Here is a 19070-nt window from a genome sequence, read left to right on the forward strand (position 1 = left end):
ACGTTCAACAGCCAGAGCGGAAAAAAAGCAGTGACAGCGGGCACCCTTGCTTAGGTTCCCTGGCACACATCATAAGAGCCCGGCACCATTCTGCCTGTGTGGACCCGCGCCATGGGTCTTGCGTACAGCAGTTGCACCCATGCCGCCCGAGAGTTTCCAATTTGCATCCATTCCATAACCGCCACCAGGTAGGCCCAAATAACAGAATCAAATGACTTTACCTGGTCTACAGCTATAAGGCCCACTCTATCAGTATCTGCGTCTTCTGTGGGGGCATAAAGCACAGAGTACAGATGACACATTTGGAGGGAAGCGTTCCACTATGGAATTAACCACATTAGTCCGGATGGACTAACCTCTGCGTGTTCAACATAGCCAATGACCAAAACGCCATGATGGGCGTATTATTTGTCTCCGGGAGGGGAATGAACAGTGCATCTCTTGTGGTAGCTGGCAGTACCCACTGTTTCAGTGTATTATTGTACAGATCTTGCAAGTGTAGAGGCAGCAAACCAGCATACTTGGAGTAAAAAACTGCCGGCAGATGAGCGGGCCCAGCGTCTTCCCACATGTGATATCCTTAATAGCACCCTCAATTTCTTGGGGTGTGATGGGACATCCTATCTCCTCGACAGCAATCGGAGTCAAACCCCGCAATGTGAGAGGAGACAGGAATGCATCCACCTGTCTCCTATACTGTCTGGTTTAATATTCCCGAAAGGCTTCGTTAATATACATTTGGAAGTATACCTGCCGTCCATCTAGCCTGGCCAGGGCTGTAAAAGGAGAAGCCCAGCCATGACGGCTGTCTGCCTGCCTTACCTTCACTGTCATGCACACTGGTGACCTATTCTCTGTAGTTATGGCCTTGAGCCTTTCTAGCAGGTTGTTATAGCATTCCCTGGCACCCTCCACACCCTTTCACAGAGCAGGGTCAGGTGTGGCATGTGTTATCAAATCCTGAATGGTACCATCTTATGCCACTAATTCCCAATCAAGTACCCTCTGGCACCCACAGTCTCGCCCATGCAGTGGCCTCTAATAAACGTCTTAAAAGCTTCTCACTCAATAAAACAGTCAGACGCCGTGCCCCCGTTGGGGGCAGAATGGTTTCGAGCTGGCCTAACGCAGGCTTTCCTGATAGCTGTAATTTTCCAGGACACTAGGAAATGGGCGCCAAAGGTGAATCGCCGGTCGGGATGCCCCCAATCGCAAATCCATCAGCAGCAGACTGTGATCCAAGAGAGTGCACCCAAGATATTCAGTGTGGGTAACAAACTGGCAAAAATTTGCAGAACATGAGGACTTGTCCAAATGGGCATACAGGGCATATAGTCCATCTCTCCGCCATGCTGGGCTCTCCGTATCCTCCAGCCCCCTATCTGGCAGTCCAATTGTTGAACCCCTTTGCAAGCCAATGTGAAGGAGCCCCTGGCAGCAGAGGAGTCGAGCGATCAAGAATTATATCCTCCACACAGTCTCCCCCAAGTATCACACTCCCTTCCCGTAACACACCCAGCTGCGCTGACAAGCGGACCAAAAATTGTAGCTGGTCCTGGTTAGGCGCATACACATATCCAACTATCAAGGGTCTACTGTCTATCCTCTCTTCCACATACCTGCCCTCATTGTCCACTCGTACCCACATGGCTTCAAAGGGGACACCCGTCTGAACCCAAACCAGGGTACCTCGAGTATAGGTGGAGTACCCTTTGGCATACATTTGTCTCCTTCAACGCCTCTGAAGGTGCTTTAGCTCCTCAGTATTAAGGTGTCTCCTGCAAAAGATTGATATGCACTGCCCTACTCTTTAGAAACATGTGTATCTTATGCCGCCAGGCGGCTGTCCCATTGTCACTAATGTTCCAGGTCAACAGTTTAAACTCTGTGTCATGGCCATACTCATGCAGTGTAACCAAGGGCATAACCCCCCCCCCCCCCCATTCCCCGCATAGAACACAATTCTCAAAGTGATCACATTACAGCTGGAAGCCACTCATTAAACAAATTCCCAGCCCCAGAGCAGCCCGGCATCAGCTGGCCACCCAAGCCTAGATATGAAATAAACCATGTATATCTTGAGAGCGCTATCCACTAACCAGTTGAAATGGGGTGGTGTGAGTATCCCAGACAGATCGCACCAACTTACACACCGGCCCATCAACATTTCAGTCACCCAACCTCACTTCAGTTAATCGGAGACAAAGACTGGAAGACAAGGTCATATTCTCCCACAGTCTTGCGGGCCCACCATCCTGAGCACTTTGACAGCACAGGGAGTAAGAACAAGCACATATATATGTGTACATGTACATATATATCCGGAAATTACAGACCACATTCAGGAAGAGCGCACCCCATGGACATTATAGGGGCACAGGGTCTCAGTAGAGTACAGTCATCACAGGACTCTCCGCACATCCTCATCCTACATGTGCCCCCACCTTACCATCTCACTGTTAAAAGTTCAAAGCAAGTACTCTGCTGTCTGAAGATTCACATCTGGCAGGCTCTGCTCACTATTGGCAATATCGTCTGAGACAGAGTCCACAGAATGACCATCGGTGTGGGTCCCAGTGTCTGAGTTAGTCTGCCTGCCATGAGTGAGGCCAGTCGCTGCCAGCAAGGCTGTCGTTTATCCTGGTCCCCCTGGACTCTCGTCAGTGCCCATGCATTGCCCACTTTTGCTCAGCTCACACGTCTCTTCTGCTGTTTCTTGTGTGGGCGAGAAAGCCGTTGCGGTGCACCCCAAGTCGTTCCCTCACCCTGAACTCATACAGCCATTCCCAAGCATATGTGGGAGCTAGGAAAATGTGTGTAAACCTCTCCTATAGCTCGAAGCTTGGCAAAGAACTAATGGGACTATCTGAGGTCTGTCTCTCTCAGCGCATGTTTGACCTCCAGAAACGAAGCCTGCACTGCCACAGTAAAGTCCAGAAACAGTGTTATGGCTGCATTGTCAATTTTTGTCCGTGTCTTTTGGAGCCGGATGTCTCGGTCCCGTTAGTGCAGAAGTCTAGCCACCACAGGCCTCGGCAGCTTCCCCAGGGCATGGGGCCTCACAAGAACTCGGTGGGCACGGTCAAGGGCAAAGAAAGGAGAAAGTCCTATCGGGGCAACCTGCGTTTTCATACACTTCTCAAGGTATGCGACCATATCCTTCCCTATTGCTCCCTCAGGCAACCACACAATTCGCCCCCCGCGTCCTCGGCCCGGCTCTGCAGGGACCTTACTTCTTCAGTAAGATTAGTCGTGAGGTGCTGGAGGGACTGTTGCACTGGTAGTAGTTCAGAAATCACCACCACCTCCACCTTCTTGACTTTGTCAGCCAACGTCCGATGGTCTGCCCATAACCGGCTCAACACCACTGACCTGCTACCTATTTGGGTTTGTACAGTGTCCCTAGATTCTGCAATGGCTGCCAGGATCCTGTTGAGCGTCCATTGTAGGGAAGGAGACACTTGTTATGCAGTAGTTTCAGGCTGCTTACCCTCCGCAGCAGTCACATCTTGTGACTCAACCGATGGACCAGGACCCATCACCTAAGATTTGCCGATTGTTGGGCCTCTCAGTCACGGTCCCATAGTACTATCTGTCAGATGGGTCCACCCCTGGCATGTAGATCAGGCCGTCAAAGCCAGGGGGGGGATTCACTCATCAGTCACCTCAACTAGCCAAGTGCCTGGGTCTCGTGCCCCCCTGTCGGACAGGTCAGCCAGCGGCTGCGGGGGACAATGCCTGCCCCCTTCGCAATCTGTCCCCCTCCAGCAAGACCATGCCAGGTGCTAGCCTGTCGCTTGGATCTCCTCCGTAGCTCCAACCATGCGTTTCCAGAAGAGGTTGGGACAGGTAGTCACTCGCCCACTCTCCAGTCCTAGGCCCAGTGCCCCCCAGTGCCATGCCTCGGCCTAGATGTGATGTCCAATACTCAGTTGTCCCCCTAGGAGCAGGGAACAAAAGGCCACCAAGCCCTCGCAGCACAGGACTCTCCAATCTGGTCGAACATGGCATCCCAGTCATTAGTTATATAAGTCCAGCTCGGCCCTCAAGCTGTGTTTACCCACTGCCGGTACCCCCATCCTCCAGGCACCAACTTGGTAGCAGTGTGAACTCTCCATTCCAGGAGGTTACCTCTGGCCCCTACAGGGTCAAAGAGGCCCCTTTGTGTGGCTATCAGTTGCTCCACCTCTCCAATGGATCAGGCCCCCTCTCAGTTGCAATGACTGGGCATACAGGCAGGGCAAAATGGCGTCCCAGAGATGCCTCTGGACTCTTCTGCACTATGTAAAGGTGTTAGTCCTCGTGTGTCTTCAGGTGCGAGTAGCATTCAGTCGGCCCCACGTGCAACGGCCTGGGCCCTTTGGCTTCAGGGACAGCGACTAGCCTGCCGCATCTCCAGCCACTTTCACCTCTCAGCTGCTGTTGCTCCATGATTCTTCCGGTTCATGGCTGGCCCCAATGAGCTGTCTATGCGGCTTAGGCAGGCGGGTGGATAGCCGGAAAGACCGGGCTGGTGCGGAGCTCCAGGCTCACGCATTTACAATCTTCAAGGACCAAACCACACACCCCTAGGCTAGGGCCAGTATGTCTGCAGTAAGAAAGGACTTATCTGAAAATATAATGTTCGCTAAGTAATCTAAGGATATTTGTCTTATTAATTACACAGAATGTTTTGGTTTTATATTTTTCAATTTGAATTGAGTGACTATCTAGTATTCTCACATTCGTTTTTCTCTTTTTTTATTTCTAAAACATATAATTCTAAATTGAATTGTTTTGATATAATTGCACATTTTTATCAGAAGTTACATATTTATAGATGCATTCTTCTTTGGACACAATTTTTAGCTCAATTTTTCTTTTCTATTTTAGACATGAGTTATCCAGGCTATCCGCAAGCAGGTGGATACCCGCCACCACAAGGAGGTGAGTTTTTTTAAATCTCTTCTTCGGTGGGGTGGGATAAGTTGGGGGTGTATCTGATTTGGTGCAAAGGTCTAACTCTTACTTCAGACAGCTCTCCTGGCAAAACCTACTCCATTCAAGCAAAATTTGATGCAGAATTAAACGATCATAAAAAAATGTTTTAAAGGTTAATTTTTCATGTCAGATGGTGGTTGTCGGCCCAACCTACCTCTCCCTGTTCCCATTTATCCTTTAGCAGGGCCAACATGCTTTGTTCTCCAGCCTTACCTTAAGCTGTCATGGAGCTGTCTCTTGGATTTCACTTTCCAGACCTTGGTAAATTTGTTCAATATTTTTGTCTGACCATGGATTGTGGATGAATATTTCTTGCCTTTCCTAACCCTTTCTGTGGGGAAAACATGACCTCTTATTATACGGAGATATCCCCAGCACATCCGCTGTCTTGTGCCTCACTCACTGCTTTATTACTATAAGCTGCTACTCTAACTTTTTTTTACTCAAATGTGTGTTTCTGTCTGACATGAGCTTTGACTTGTAGTCCGGCACATGTTTGATCTAGTTTACAGGGAGACCTCCGCTCCAGATCTGTTAAAGGTATCCCATTGCTACATGATACCCCCAATAAAAGCACATCTGAAATCACTGTACAAGGTTGTGGAATTATATAAACTATCCATTTGATCAGGGACAGGATGTTTCTGAAATATACTTGTCCTGTAAAAAACAAAACACTTGGCCCTTTTGGTGCCATGTAGTTATGGCTTGATATCATTATATCAAAGCTCTGATGATAGCTTCTTCGATTACGCTAGGGCTCCTGTTTATATCATGGTTCGGTTCCCAAAGTTGCATTATAATCCTTGGGGTTACCATTTATTCCTCAGAACCTGGGAATCTTACAGTACAAGCAAAGGTTTGGTTCTGTATCCTCGACCCAATTTTGTCAAACAATCCGCAGTGCCATAACATTTTCAAACGCATATGAATAAGATCCACAAAGGATGCTTTAAAGGGTATCTATTGTCCTTACAACACTGTTTCATAAAAATATATCTCATTTTGCAAGGTGCTCCGTGCACTGTGGCAAGACAAAACAAAGTGCTTGTGTGGTCTGTGAAGGTGCGTGTACAAAAGATGTTTTCACATTTCCCTGAATCAATTTGCATTAGCCTGGCTATTGAATTTCCTAATACAGTTTGCCTGGGTAGATGAGCGCATTTTGTGACTCCTGTCCCGTATTCTAAGTACAGGCTGTATTTCATTATCAGTTGACATTCCAACCCATCAAAAATGAGTGCAAGAATAATACATTCGGTAGGGTCTTCCTCACGACTGCTTGAGCGGAGACACCCTGCATCGTAGAAATGATAATGCATCACCTTTTCGCTGTGTGTTGTAATATATTGACTAATAAGTTATCTGTCTCACCCAATCTTTGTCAGTAACACCTATATTAGCCACACTCGTTACAGGTACAAAGAGGTCACTCCTACTGCAAACAAGCATGGGCATAGCCAATAGGTCTCGCCTTTGGGACCTTATAAGTGTTTAACCATGCAACAGTTAATGTTGCTGCACCAAGGTTATTGTGCTGCATAACTAAGTACTTATAATGTTCCAAAGGCGAGACCTATTGGCTATGTCAATGCTTGTTTATCATTCCAATTAGATTTTGCAACGCTATTATACTGTTTTCTTAGCTGCATCTGATGTAAAAAGTGCCAATTAACTCCTTAATCATGTTCCTAGAGAGAAGAACAGTATACGTGTATTTTATGTTTTGTGCTAGACATGTGAAGTGACGGATTTAACAGCTGTAGTCTGGATTTACCTGGGATACTGTGCAACACTGCAACCTAAATAGAAAATGGGCAACTGGGCTTAAGAGCACTGAAGGCAGTATCCAAGTACAAATAAAAAGTCAGTAACACAGTGGATGGCATGGCATTGAATTGGGTGACTTTTGGGGGATTAAGAGTAGAAACTGAGGCAAAGTGAGACTGGGCATGGGGGGGTGATAAAAAATAAAATTAGGCATAATGAAGCAAGGGACCGTTCTACGAAAAAGGGGTGCCCTTGTAAATTGGAGAGAGAGTTAAGGAAAGGAGACAGTAACCATGGGAAAGAAATAATACCCCGTTACAGATTAATCCAGCACATACGAAATAAATGGCCAGTTGAAGAGAATGCCATAAAGTTGTCGAGTGGCCTTTAAGGGCAGGAAGATTTACAAAGAGAGCAGTAGCCACATACTACAGCAAAACAAGCAGCTCAACCACTGCAAGTTTTTAAAGTCTAGATGTCAGTGCCTCTTGAATGCCCAAAAGAATTAGCGGGTGTGCAAACCATGAACATTCTGGAAGTGTTGGAAGCTGTAAGTAAATGTGAACGAAGGGGCTGTGGGATAATGCACGAGTAAACACACTTCTAACACACAAGGACTTCAAAAAGACACCACCAGAGAATTGAAGGTAGGTAGCATAAAACAGACAACGTCAAGAGCAACAAAGATTGGATAACAGGATTTTGAATTAGGACAATTGCAGCGATACACACAGTTTTGCATAATTCATTATCAGTCTATTACTGTATTTTCACTTAAGTACGTTGCTGGCTGATAATAGCGAGTGCAAGCCTTTTGAGCCAGAGTCAAAAAGGCCCCCAAAAAAAGATTATACAAAAAATTATTATAGCACCAGGCACATCCCCCAAACGTAGCAGTTTCTCATACGACACACCACTACTCATATTGTAACTAATGATATCCAAAGAAGGGTTTGCGAGTGGACACATTGCAATTATTGCCTTCCTACCAAACAGATTAGCTCTCCTGACCCAAAGTTCCACTGTGTGTTCCAATTACAGAGAGTAATGTACTTGGGCACAAGTTTTCCACAAAATGTCACTAAGGATATTCTGAAATTTGCTCTGTCAGGTCTTGTATCGATTTTTCTAGATCTATTCACTAACAAAAATTACTTAAATCCTGTGTATATTAAAACTTCTACTGGATGACAGTTGCCATTTTGTTGGTTAACTTAATATGTTCATTGCTGAACTTTAATATTTACCAATTGTGTTTTACTAAGAACTTGAATCCCGTGCTCTTAGAAGGGGTCATGTATTTATTTTCAAACCTGTGGCTGTGATCCACTTATCACTATACCTGTGTTATTCATAAAGAGCGATCAAAATGTAATTCACTGAGCAATTAAAAAGATGGCATACATATCTCAGGAGCAATTTACACCATCGGTACATTGCAAACATGAGAACTACCACGGCTTGTAAAGCAGCTGCCGAGCTCCCAGCAACAGAAGACAAGGCTACAATTAACCAGCCCTGACAAACAAGCAGAAAAGGTGATGCTAACTTAATGGGGCTGAGGAAACAGCAAACGTCTGAAATGACAAAGTGCAATTCCATACTGTGCGCTCATGTTTTCAGTGGATTAGCATACACTCACCTTTCTGTTAGGTCTATCACGATTGTATTAAACAGAGTAGGAAGAGGAGAAATTAGGAGGCTGTGCACAGAAAAAAACTAGGCATTACCTGCATGCAAGAAACAAATTATTTGGTGTAAGAGCAGGTGAAAGAAGGAACTCACTAAACCAAACATACCAGAAATTGTTAGAACAGAGAGCTACAGAAATGAGCCAGCTAAATGTCGAAATGAGATAGCTGACAAGAGAATTAAGGGAGTGGCAGTATGGACACAAAAGTGGGAAAGGAGGAGAAAGAAAGGAATACATAAGAGCAGCCTAAAATGCAGGAGGAATATACTAGAAACAAGGCAGCAGTTGTGGATAGTAGGAGGTACGCGCAGGGAGGCTGCAAATGGACGGAAGGTACAGGGCCGACAGGATTACATTTTTTATTTATTAATATTTAATTACCTGGCAAAACAAATCATTAGGTGGAGAATGGTGCTATAATGAGCGGATGGGGTAAACGGGAAGCTAGAAGCGGTGACGACTGAAATGGTGATTGGGCGCAGGAACAGGTGGATTAGTTGAGGAGGATGGGCGAAGAGGGATGTCAATGCTTCTCAGAAAAGGGCAGAGGTCGCAGCAGGGTAATTAAGGATTTCAAATGGGGAAAAAAGTGGTTGGGGGTCGCTGGGCAAGAGCCAATGCCTGGTGTAAATAAAGGCTGCAGCTAGGAGCAGCGTTACAACAAACAAATGATGGACGGAATGCTGACAATGCAGACATTCTCCCCCAGTCAAGAGATCTGGGTTAAATCCATCGTTCTTTTGCCCACTACGCCACCCCAGTTCAGACAGGGCCATATGCAAATCAGTCTTGACCCTGTGCCTCATGGGAACAGTCCAGCCCGAACTGCCAAGCCATGTCTTCCCTGGACCGGAATCAAGCATCCTAGGACCGGTTTCTGGCTATCAGCCGTCATCAGCCAGGATAGCTTGACTCCAGTGGCGTAGTGAGCACGGGTCCCAGGGTGAAAAGCGTTACAACAAACAAATGATGGACGGAATGCTGACAATGCAGACATGCAGTGGCTTAACATAGAAATGTGAGATGACTGAGGCACATGTGGATGTGCTGAGATCAGCAGAAGGGCTGGGGAGATTGGGCTGGTAGAGGGTGGGCACCGGGGTCGGAAAGGGTAATGTCTTAGCATGACGTCTGTAATCAGAGAGGAATAGGAGTTGAATGGACAGCTGTCATACAGGTAGATAGGTACAAGTGTCAGTTTAACATTGAAGACTGGGGGATAATATAACTGCAGAAGAGGCAGTGAAAGACATAAGGATGGTGGGCAGATTGGGGCCGGGTGAAACTGGGCATAGGGACACCAGAGTGGGCTAGGCAGAATGGGTCGGGGAGTAAAATGAGCTGGGAGGTACAACAGTCTTCTAAGCAGAATGGCCAAGAGGCTGAAGCAAGAAGAGTGGGCCGGATGGCATGAAGAGGGTGAATACGGGGACCAGATAAGGGCTGTGCGGGGGTGCAATAGTTGGCCAAGCATTAGTGTTCGCTGCAGAGAAGCAGGGCGAATATGTAGCTCCGAAGAGAGGCACGGTGTAACAGTATGGACACACGGGCAGTAGATTGTTGTAGCACAGGTAAGAGAAAGCGAAACGGAGACCGCGTCTCAAAATAACACACAGCTCGGTTTAAAACCGCAAAGACAGCTAGGAAGCACTCCCTCCCTGAACACAGCTCACCTCTTCCTCCGCCTCCGGTTCCCTGGCATGTCATCGACTTCCCCTGCAGCAAAAGAGCCACAGCGGCAGCGCAGGCCCAGACCCCAGTCTCGAGTTCTTGCGGCATCCGATCTAGGCGTGACCTGCGCAGACTACGCCAACACTGCTCCCAAGGTATGCCGCCTGCACCGCCTCAAGCCGCGGCCTGCCCCCGGGGGCACCAGCGCTCACCCGCCAGGGGCAGCGTCTGCTCTGCGGACAAATCCATTTCAACGGAGAAGCGTGACTCGGAGCGCAGCCATTGGATTGACTTGTCACTCACAGCCACGGCACAAGCTTATCCAAGCACGTTCCGCTTTCACTTTCCTCCTTTGTGAAAGGTTTGTTATCTTTATGGGGCCGTGTGTTTGAAACACATGGCCCCATAAAGATAACAAAGCTTTTGCGACAACTGTAAGTCAAATGAGCCAGTCCAAGTGGGACGGCTCAAATAGAGAAAACTGTACGTCAGCAAGTGCTCTTTCCCAATGTCTGGCTGCCGTTTAGCATAAACGGTGACGCCAGCCAATGGGAAAGAGGGGCGGGGCTTAAAGCCAGATACTGACCCTGACCCAAAATCATTAAATCTCGCCAGCAAGGCTGCGCATGTGCGCAGTCTTACGCTAGGCTCGACCTAAAAAACGATATATAGGAAGCGCTACCTACTGTCTCCTGTACTTCAAATATGAATCAAAGTGAATAAAAGTTTTTTTTTTTATAACACTCACCCTGACCTTTAATTTAAAAGGTGCAAAGGCAGTCTCTTCTTTGATATATGTGGTCCACTAAAACATAGAAATATAATCTAGTTTCAAAGACAGTCCGTTTCTGCTAATAAAAGCAATAGGAGCACATCAACAGCACTTTTGATTCACTATTTACTTTTCGTTATTTACTGCCACATGTGCCGACAATAACCTCCATATCCACCTCATGCTGCTAAAATCAAAAATATCACAAAATATTCAATCGGGTTATGTTTTTAGGTCTCGCCTACACAGTGCGCATGCACTGCATAGGAGACCTTTAGCCGCCATGCAGCTCTTTTCCAAAGCACATACTCGTGCTTGTGGCGGCATACGCCATGCGGGAGTGTGCAGCGGCGCGCCACAAGCACGAGTGTGCTTTGAAAAAGAGCTCTCCCCAGCGCGCGCGCACCACTCGCAGGTGCACCCCTCCGCCTCTCTCTCCCGCTGCAGGCGCGTGCTTGTTTATTCCGTTAACAGTTCTCTGGTTTTTCTGCTCTTCACCCTTTTTTCCAGGTCTAATTTATTGCAATTTGTGCTCTAAATGTTTTTACTTAAAGGTTTCTTTCGTGTTTGTGGATTTGTGTTTGTGATTTGTGTGATCATATTTTGCTATAATTTACATAATTTGGCCTGACGCCACTAATCATTAAACATGCAGCTGGGGTTTTAACACTGCTACTCCTACAGAAACCGCCATCACATCAAATTAACACTCTCATGTCCATGTTTTTTAAAAACTTTTGGCGTGAGGCGCGCCCGCTTGTTTCTTTCATGTCTTCAGACCTCGCGACCCTCGGCTAACACCAAGCACTATATAAAACTATACTATATAAAACTTCTTTTCAACAGCACAACTCCAAAAGAGTGGTAAGTAAAGCGCTTTAGCTTTGTCAGGGGTTTAAAGCGCTATACAAATTCTGCTACAACACACAATACAGTGGAGATTGCAACATCAATTAAAGCCTGCACACAATACTTCTCAGCTGTTTTTTTTATTTTGTTAACATCTTGCGTATCTAGTTAAAAAGGAAAATAGCACGTACTCTACCTTCGGTCTGCTAGTCCGCACGTCCCAGTGCCTTCTGCAACATGCCAAAGGCATGCAAAAATACAGAACAAGCAGCCTGCACGTCGGCGTGCATGTTGGCAATAAAAGATACAGTATATCTTCCTGCCCAAGATGGCCGTTTGAGTGTCAATCATGGGTGGAGAAGATACATTGCACCTCTCTCCTTGACGAAGCCATAACATGTCTAAATGCCAGTGTAATCAGTCCCGCTAGTCTTTGGTATTGATTTACAAAGTGAAAATGCATTGCCAAGGGACATGGATTTCTTATTATAGATATACCAAATGTATATTTGCATGCTAAGAGGATAAAATGCGTAGTGTTTTCCTACCCAAGATGGCCTGCATCAGTCCATGTTCTAGTGTCTGTCAAGGGTTGAGATGATGTATTATATCTATTTCCGGAAGCTATAAACTTTCTGATTTTCTAAGAAACCTATTCAGTTGGATGTGTGTAATTGTAATATGCAATACTACTAAACAGCCGGAATAGCTTATTTTTTACTTGTGGCAGTACACATTATTCTGTTCAGTTTTTTAGCAAAGGGAACACAACCCTTATTGATTTCACTTATGCAGTGGTCTCATTGTAATTATCAATATGTAAATAAGATAAATAGCATATAAATAACATTTTGCTTTTTTACAGAAAAGGAGGGCTCAACAATATATCGTGCATGAAACCTAATACATGTTAAACATAATTCACAGGGTGGGCATATGAATGGTAGAAAAACAAATTGAATGTCCTGTGAGTCTATCGACACCCACACATTGCATGTTAAATTGAAGGGTATTCACCAGCTCATCTGTAATATCTTTCCCCATACCAGTTTTAGCATTTACAAGAGAGTCCATAACCCATTTCACAGCACTTTACATCCAGTCTACCCAGTGTATTATCTCAACAGACTTCAATCCCTTACATGGAAAACCATTTGAGATCTGCAATGTTCTGTGTGTCCGTGCCTTTTATGTTTGTTCATCTCATTTCAGGTAATCCGTGGGGTGGGGCTGGGTATCCCACTGGCAATCCTGCGCCGATTGGTTTGGATAGCATGTCAAACTTCCCCCAGCAGCAGTACAACCCACAGTTCCCAGGTGGGATGGTAGGTGGCCATATATTCTATTTTTTATGTTCTGATGTATTAACAAGCTCACCTTTTACTTAAGTCATTGGGCACAGACCTGTGATCCTGCCACTCCGTCCCCAGTCCCTCCTAGTTTGGTGCAGTGTTGCACATCTTGTCTACATCAGGCCATCATGATCACAATTCACCCCTTGTGGTGGTTCCTGTGAAGTCAGCAGGTGGGTTCTCCCTGTTTTGCAGCGTGAATCTTTCTGGATTCACTATGCTGTGCATTATTCCGCGGTCTGGTGGTTGGGTCCGGAATCTTAGTCCTCCTTTTGTCTTTTTTTTTTTTTGTAGCCCAGGTGGGTGTCGACGTACTACCATTTGGTGTACTTCTCGTGACGTCGTCATGCTTCCTGCGGAAGTCCCACCTCGGGGCTCCCTCTTCAGGTTCTTTTTTCCGCCGTTGGGTCTGGATCGTCCACGTGAATCTCCAGAGTTTTTTGCGAAGAAAAGAAAAAAGAGCACGAGTTTCATCGAAGAAGAAGTTGAGGAAGACTACAGAAGGAAGATCAACGAACCGGGACGACGAAGAAGGAAGAGAACCTGGAGATCTTCGACGTCCAACGGAGAATGCGCACTCAGAGACACTGAGAGCAGGAATGGACAAGACACCCTTTAAATTCTGCCGTAACTGCCACCATAAATACGCACAGAAGGACCAACACCCGGTCTGCAACCCTTGCCTGCCAGTCGACCACGAGAGCAAAGACTGCAACGCCTGTTCCGCCTTCACACTGAAGACACTCCGGGTGAGAGAGAGAGACAGAGGAGAGCCAACTACAACATGGAGGGCAAGGGACAGGCCCAGACGCTGTACGAACTGGGCCTCTCCACCGATGATGAAGACAACGTCGCCGAGGGACCTGAGGACATCACGGTCTCGGAGACCAATAAGAAAACGTCTGACAAGGTAGGAGAGATGTCGAACACTAAACCCTCGACAGGGCCCCGAAAAACAGAGTCAGACTCTCGAAAAACAGAGTCAAGGTCCTCGAAAGGAACACCGGCACCGAAACTTTCGGCGGCCGCGAGTGGATCCAAGGAAGAAAGGCACGGCGGATCCTTCGAGAAGGACTGCCAGGTGCCGAAGACCGGCGAAAAGCAAAGGTTGTCGAAGCAAGGCCAAGAACTTGGGCGCTCGACTTAGAAAGATAAGGTTGCGTCGACGATGGCTCAGTCGAAAAGACCAGCGCTCGACGCCGAACATGCCTCCGAACTGGAAAAGAAGAAGAGGAGGCTCGAGGCAGAAATGGAGAGCATCCTACAAAGGAAAAAGGAGTTTGACGAAAAGATGAAAAAAATTCACAATTCCAATGAAGCCACCGTCTATCATCGTTGAAGTCGAGGAACAGGAAGAGTTTGAGGCCGAGGAAATGTCGAAGACTCCCGGAGATGAGGAAGAGGACCTTTATGATGAGGTAGAGGAATACGAGGAACAACAATCTGACTACGGCTCGGCACCGTCGACCACACAGGACCTGGAGTGGCAGGACCTCGACGCCGAAAATCCAGAAGAGACCGTGGAGACTTACCCTTCGAGGCCTTCGCCGTCAGATGACATTGGTGCTTACAATATGGTCGTCAAAAGCGCAGCAGCAGCTTTTGGCGTTCAGCTGGAGGAAGAAAAGCCAAAGGCTGACTTTTTACTGGAGACACTGCTCCCCATGCTACAGTGTGTCATGAACCAGGGGAAGGAGGCGTTCAAGGACCCAGCTAAATGCAGGTCCATCACACCCAGGACAGAGAAAAAATATAAACACTCCTCCCAGGACCCTCCATACATCAAAGGATCCGTCACAGCAGATTCCATCATTGCAGCTACTGCCAGGAAAAGGGCTATTGTCCCGGCTACCTCTGGGCCACCACCAGACAAGGAAAGCAGGAGGATGGACCTGACTGGGAGAAAAATTGAGAGAAACGCAGCGATGCACTGGCGCATGGCGAACTCCAATGCCCTAGTGAACAGGCACCAATACCAACATTGGGACGAAATGGGGGAACTAATCAAGCACCTCCCCGAACAATACCAATAAAGAGCTTTGCATCTAGTCGAGGAAGGAAAGAATATAGCCAATTCTGGTCTTAAAACAGCCTTGGATGGAGCAGAAACATCAAGCAGGTTGATGGCAATAGGAATAACAGAAAGAAGGCAAGCCTAGCTCAGGATCTCAGGCTTCAAGCAAGAAGTCCAGAACAACATCCTGAACACCCCTTTCAACAGAGAAACGCTGTTCGGAGCGCCAGTGGATGAAAAACTCACACAGCTCAAAAAGGAGAACGAAACTGCAAGATCCATGGGGGCACTGCAATTCAGAGGGATGCGTATAGGTACCCCGACACGGAGACCTTACGGAAGGGGAGGAAACCAGCCGGGAACGTCACACCAGACATTCCAGCTGGGCCATCAAGGTGACAATCACGGACAGCAGGGGCAGCAGAAACAAAACTGGCAGTACCAGCCTCGGGGCCAGTCCTTTCGCAGTAGGGGGAACAGACGAGGGCAAAGACGAAGAGGGGGAGAACAGCCCACCTCGAAGAGACTTCGCCCGGAGAGGAGTGCTCACCCACAAGATCCCTCCGAGGGTAGAGCACAGAAGATCCAAAACGAGAGGGTTACACAGACCAAACGCCAACGAGCATTCAACACCGGTAGGTGGCAGGCTGAGACATTTCCTACAGGAATGGCAAAACATAACAGACAAGTGGATACTCAACATCATACAATTTGGATACTGCATAGAGCTGGAAAGGAAACCACCAAACAAAAAACCAAAGAGAAGGGAACACTCAGGACAGGAGCTAGTGCAACTTGTAGAGTAAGCACAAGAGCTACTCCAAAAGGAGGCCATAGAACCAGTACCATTCAAAGAAAGGAACAGGGGAGTGTACTCAAACTACTTCCTGGCACCAAAGGTGGATGAAACACTAAGACCCATCCTGGATCTACGGTTCCTAAAAAAGTACATAAGGACGCAGAAATTCAAAATGACGTCCCTACAAGAGGTACTCCCGCAAATGAGAGACGGAGACTTCATGTCCACCGTGGATCTCAAGGATGCCTACCTGCACATCCCAATGAACAGGCAGCACAAACATCTGTTAAGGTTCTCCATCAACAAAGAACACTACCAATTCACAACCTTGGCATTCGGACTAAAGTCCGCACCAAGGGTTTTCACAAAATGCCTGGCGGCAGTGGCAGCGTACCTGCGGCGGGAAGGGATTCAGGTGTACCCTTATCTCGACGACTGGCTAATAAAGGCAAGTTCACGCGAAAGATGAGAGGAACACGCACAACGGGTCACAAGCACACTAACGAAGCTGGGATTCTCATTACATTTGGGGAAATCCTCTATGGAACCAAAACAGGTGAAGATCTTCCTGGGGGCCCAGATCAACACCATACAGGGAACGGTGGTGCCCAGTGACAAGAGAACACTGGCCCTCCTGAAGGAGACGCGCCTCTACCATAAGGGGCGAGCTCTGACAGTGAGAACAGCGAGCAAGATCATGGGGATGATTGCGTCATGCATTCACCTAGTTCCCAATGTACGCCTACACATGAGACCGTTCCAGGAATTGCTGCAACAGCAATGGTCACAAGCAAGCGGAAGTTGGGAGGATCTAGTGGTTGTAACGCACGCAGTGCAAGAAGAGATAGCATGGTGGAACAAGGAGAACATAACTATAGGGAAGCCCTTGACACCACCAAGCCCAGCGGTGACCATCACCACAGACGCATCCCAGATAGGATGGGGAGCACATATGACCAAGCTCAGAGGGAGGAGTCTGTGGACTCCAGCAGATGCAGTCAGACACATCAACTACCTGGAATTGAAGACCGTATTCTTAGCCCTGAAGGCCTTCCAGAAAAAACTGTACAACCAGAAGGTGTTGATACAAACAGACAATACAACAACGATGTTCTATATCAACAAGCAGGGAGGAACACAATCAATTCCCCTATCCAACCTGGCTCAGGAGATTTGGAGATGGGCCATCCCACTCAAAATAGACCTGCTGGCCATACACCTACCAGGGAAGGACAATGTGGAAGCAGACTGGCTCAGCAGGCAGACTTCAGCATCCCACGAGTGGGAGCTCAATGTACCGGAAACGCAAAGGCTATTCAGAAGGTGGGGTACACCGACAATAGAACTGTTTGCAACACACCAGAATGCAAAATGCCAAAACTTCGCATCTAGGCAACCAGAAAAACAATCCCAGGGGAATGCCCTATGGATAAGTTGGTCAAAAACATTTGCCTACGCTTTTCCACCAATACCACTGATACACAGGGTACTCAACAAGTGCAGGACCAGCAACATAACACTGATTCTAGTGGCACCACAGTGGCCGAGACAGACATGTTACTCACAAATAGTGGAGATGGCACAGGGACCACCACACAAGTTCACCAAAAGAAAAGACTTACTCTCCATGCAGAACGGAGAGGTTCTACACCCAGAGCCAGAGAGCCTCGGCCTAGCGGCATGGCTCCTGAAGACATAGAGTTCGCACACCTTAAGCTACCTCAAAGCACTATGCGAGTGCTCCGGGAGGCAAGGAGACCGACGACATGAAAATGCTATGGGGTAAAATGGAAGAGGTTCACACAATGGTGCAGCAAAAAGAAACTGCAAAACAAGTTGACAAAGGAATCAACAGTGCTGAGATACCTCACGCACCTACTAAAGGCTAAACTATGCTCATCCTCGCTAAGGGTACACCTAGCAGCGATTGTAGCCTACACACGAGGTGAGACGGGTGAAAGTTTCTTTACATCACGAGTAGTAAAGAGATTCCTGGAAGGGGCGAAGAGGATAGCGCCACCAAAGAGGATGCCGCCGCCGGCATGGAACCTCAACATAGTCCTAACGGAACCTATGAAGGTGCCCTTTGAGCCCATCCTCAAGGCCTCGCTTCAAATGCTAACAATGAAGGCAGCCTTTCTGGTGGCAATAACCTCGCTGCGCAGAGTAAGCGAGCTGCAAGCGCTAACGCTGCAAGAGCCTTACATCCAAATACAAAAGGACAGAGTCGTAATGAGAACGGACCCACACTTCATGCCGAAGGTGGTGTCGGCATTCCATATGAACCAGTCAATACAAATACCAAGCTTCTTTCAGAACCCAGCCACAAGCGCAGAAAGGGCACTGCACACTCTAGACGCTAGAAGGGCGGTGATGCACTACATCGAGAGAACCAAGGAGCACAGGAAAACGAAGCAGTTTTTGTGTCCTTCACAACCAGCTTCCTGGGTAGACCAGTGACAAAAAGCACCATCGCGCGATGGATCGCACTAACGATACAATTCTGCCACAAACAGGCAGGGCAAGAACTATTGGAAGGGGCACGGGCCCACTCCACGAGGAAGAAAGGAGCAACAATCGCCTTTCTGGCGAACACACCCATTCAAGACATATGCCTGGCGGCAACATGGGCTTCAGTGCACACGTTCACTAAGCACTACTGCGTGGATATACAAATGAACAAGGAAGCACAAGTAGGACAGAAGGTGCTTCAACATATATTCAACGACCAACGCTCATCTTCCACCCAGCCGCCACAAAGATGAGAAACCGCTAAAAAAAAATCTATGCACAGCATAGTGAATCCAGAAAGATTCACGCTGCAAAACGAATAGTTTCTTACCTGTCGGTGTAGTTTTGCAGCTTGAAGATCTTTCTGGATTAATTAGCGAACCCACCCACCTCCGCCAGAAAGATGAGGCTGGAGAAGAAGGGGGAAAGTCAGAGAATGGAGAACAAAAAGAGACTTAAAAAAAAATGTGAGAAAGGATATGATTAAGAAGAAATACTGAAAATTGCCTAGGGTTCAAAAATAAAAAGAGAAAAAAAGAATCCGAAGATGGCGCCCCGAGGTGGGAAGCATGACGACGTCACGAGAAGTACACCAAATGGTGGGACGTCGACGCCCACCTGGGCTACAAAAAAAAAAAGACAAAAGAAAGACTACTATT

The 19070-nt window shown here is 47.3% G+C and overlaps 1 protein-coding gene across 2 annotated transcripts in view; it reads left to right on the top strand.

The window, feature by feature from the left end:
* Nucleotides 1–19070, top strand: part of ANXA11 (annexin A11) — a 158484-nt gene that overhangs the window by 92601 nt on the left and 46813 nt on the right. For both annotated transcript variants that reach the window (XM_085604977.1, XM_085604986.1), the window contains exons 2-3: nt 4873–4926; nt 12948–13060. In XM_085604977.1, coding sequence (XP_085461103.1) covers nt 4875–4926; nt 12948–13060 — 165 coding nt within the window. In that variant the 5' untranslated portion in view covers nt 4873–4874. The remainder of the gene's footprint in view (nt 1–4872; nt 4927–12947; nt 13061–19070) is intronic.

This window comes from Triturus cristatus, chromosome 1_2 (genome assembly GCF_964204655.1).
Source record: "Triturus cristatus chromosome 1_2, aTriCri1.1, whole genome shotgun sequence".
NCBI lineage: Eukaryota > Metazoa > Chordata > Amphibia > Caudata > Salamandridae > Triturus > Triturus cristatus.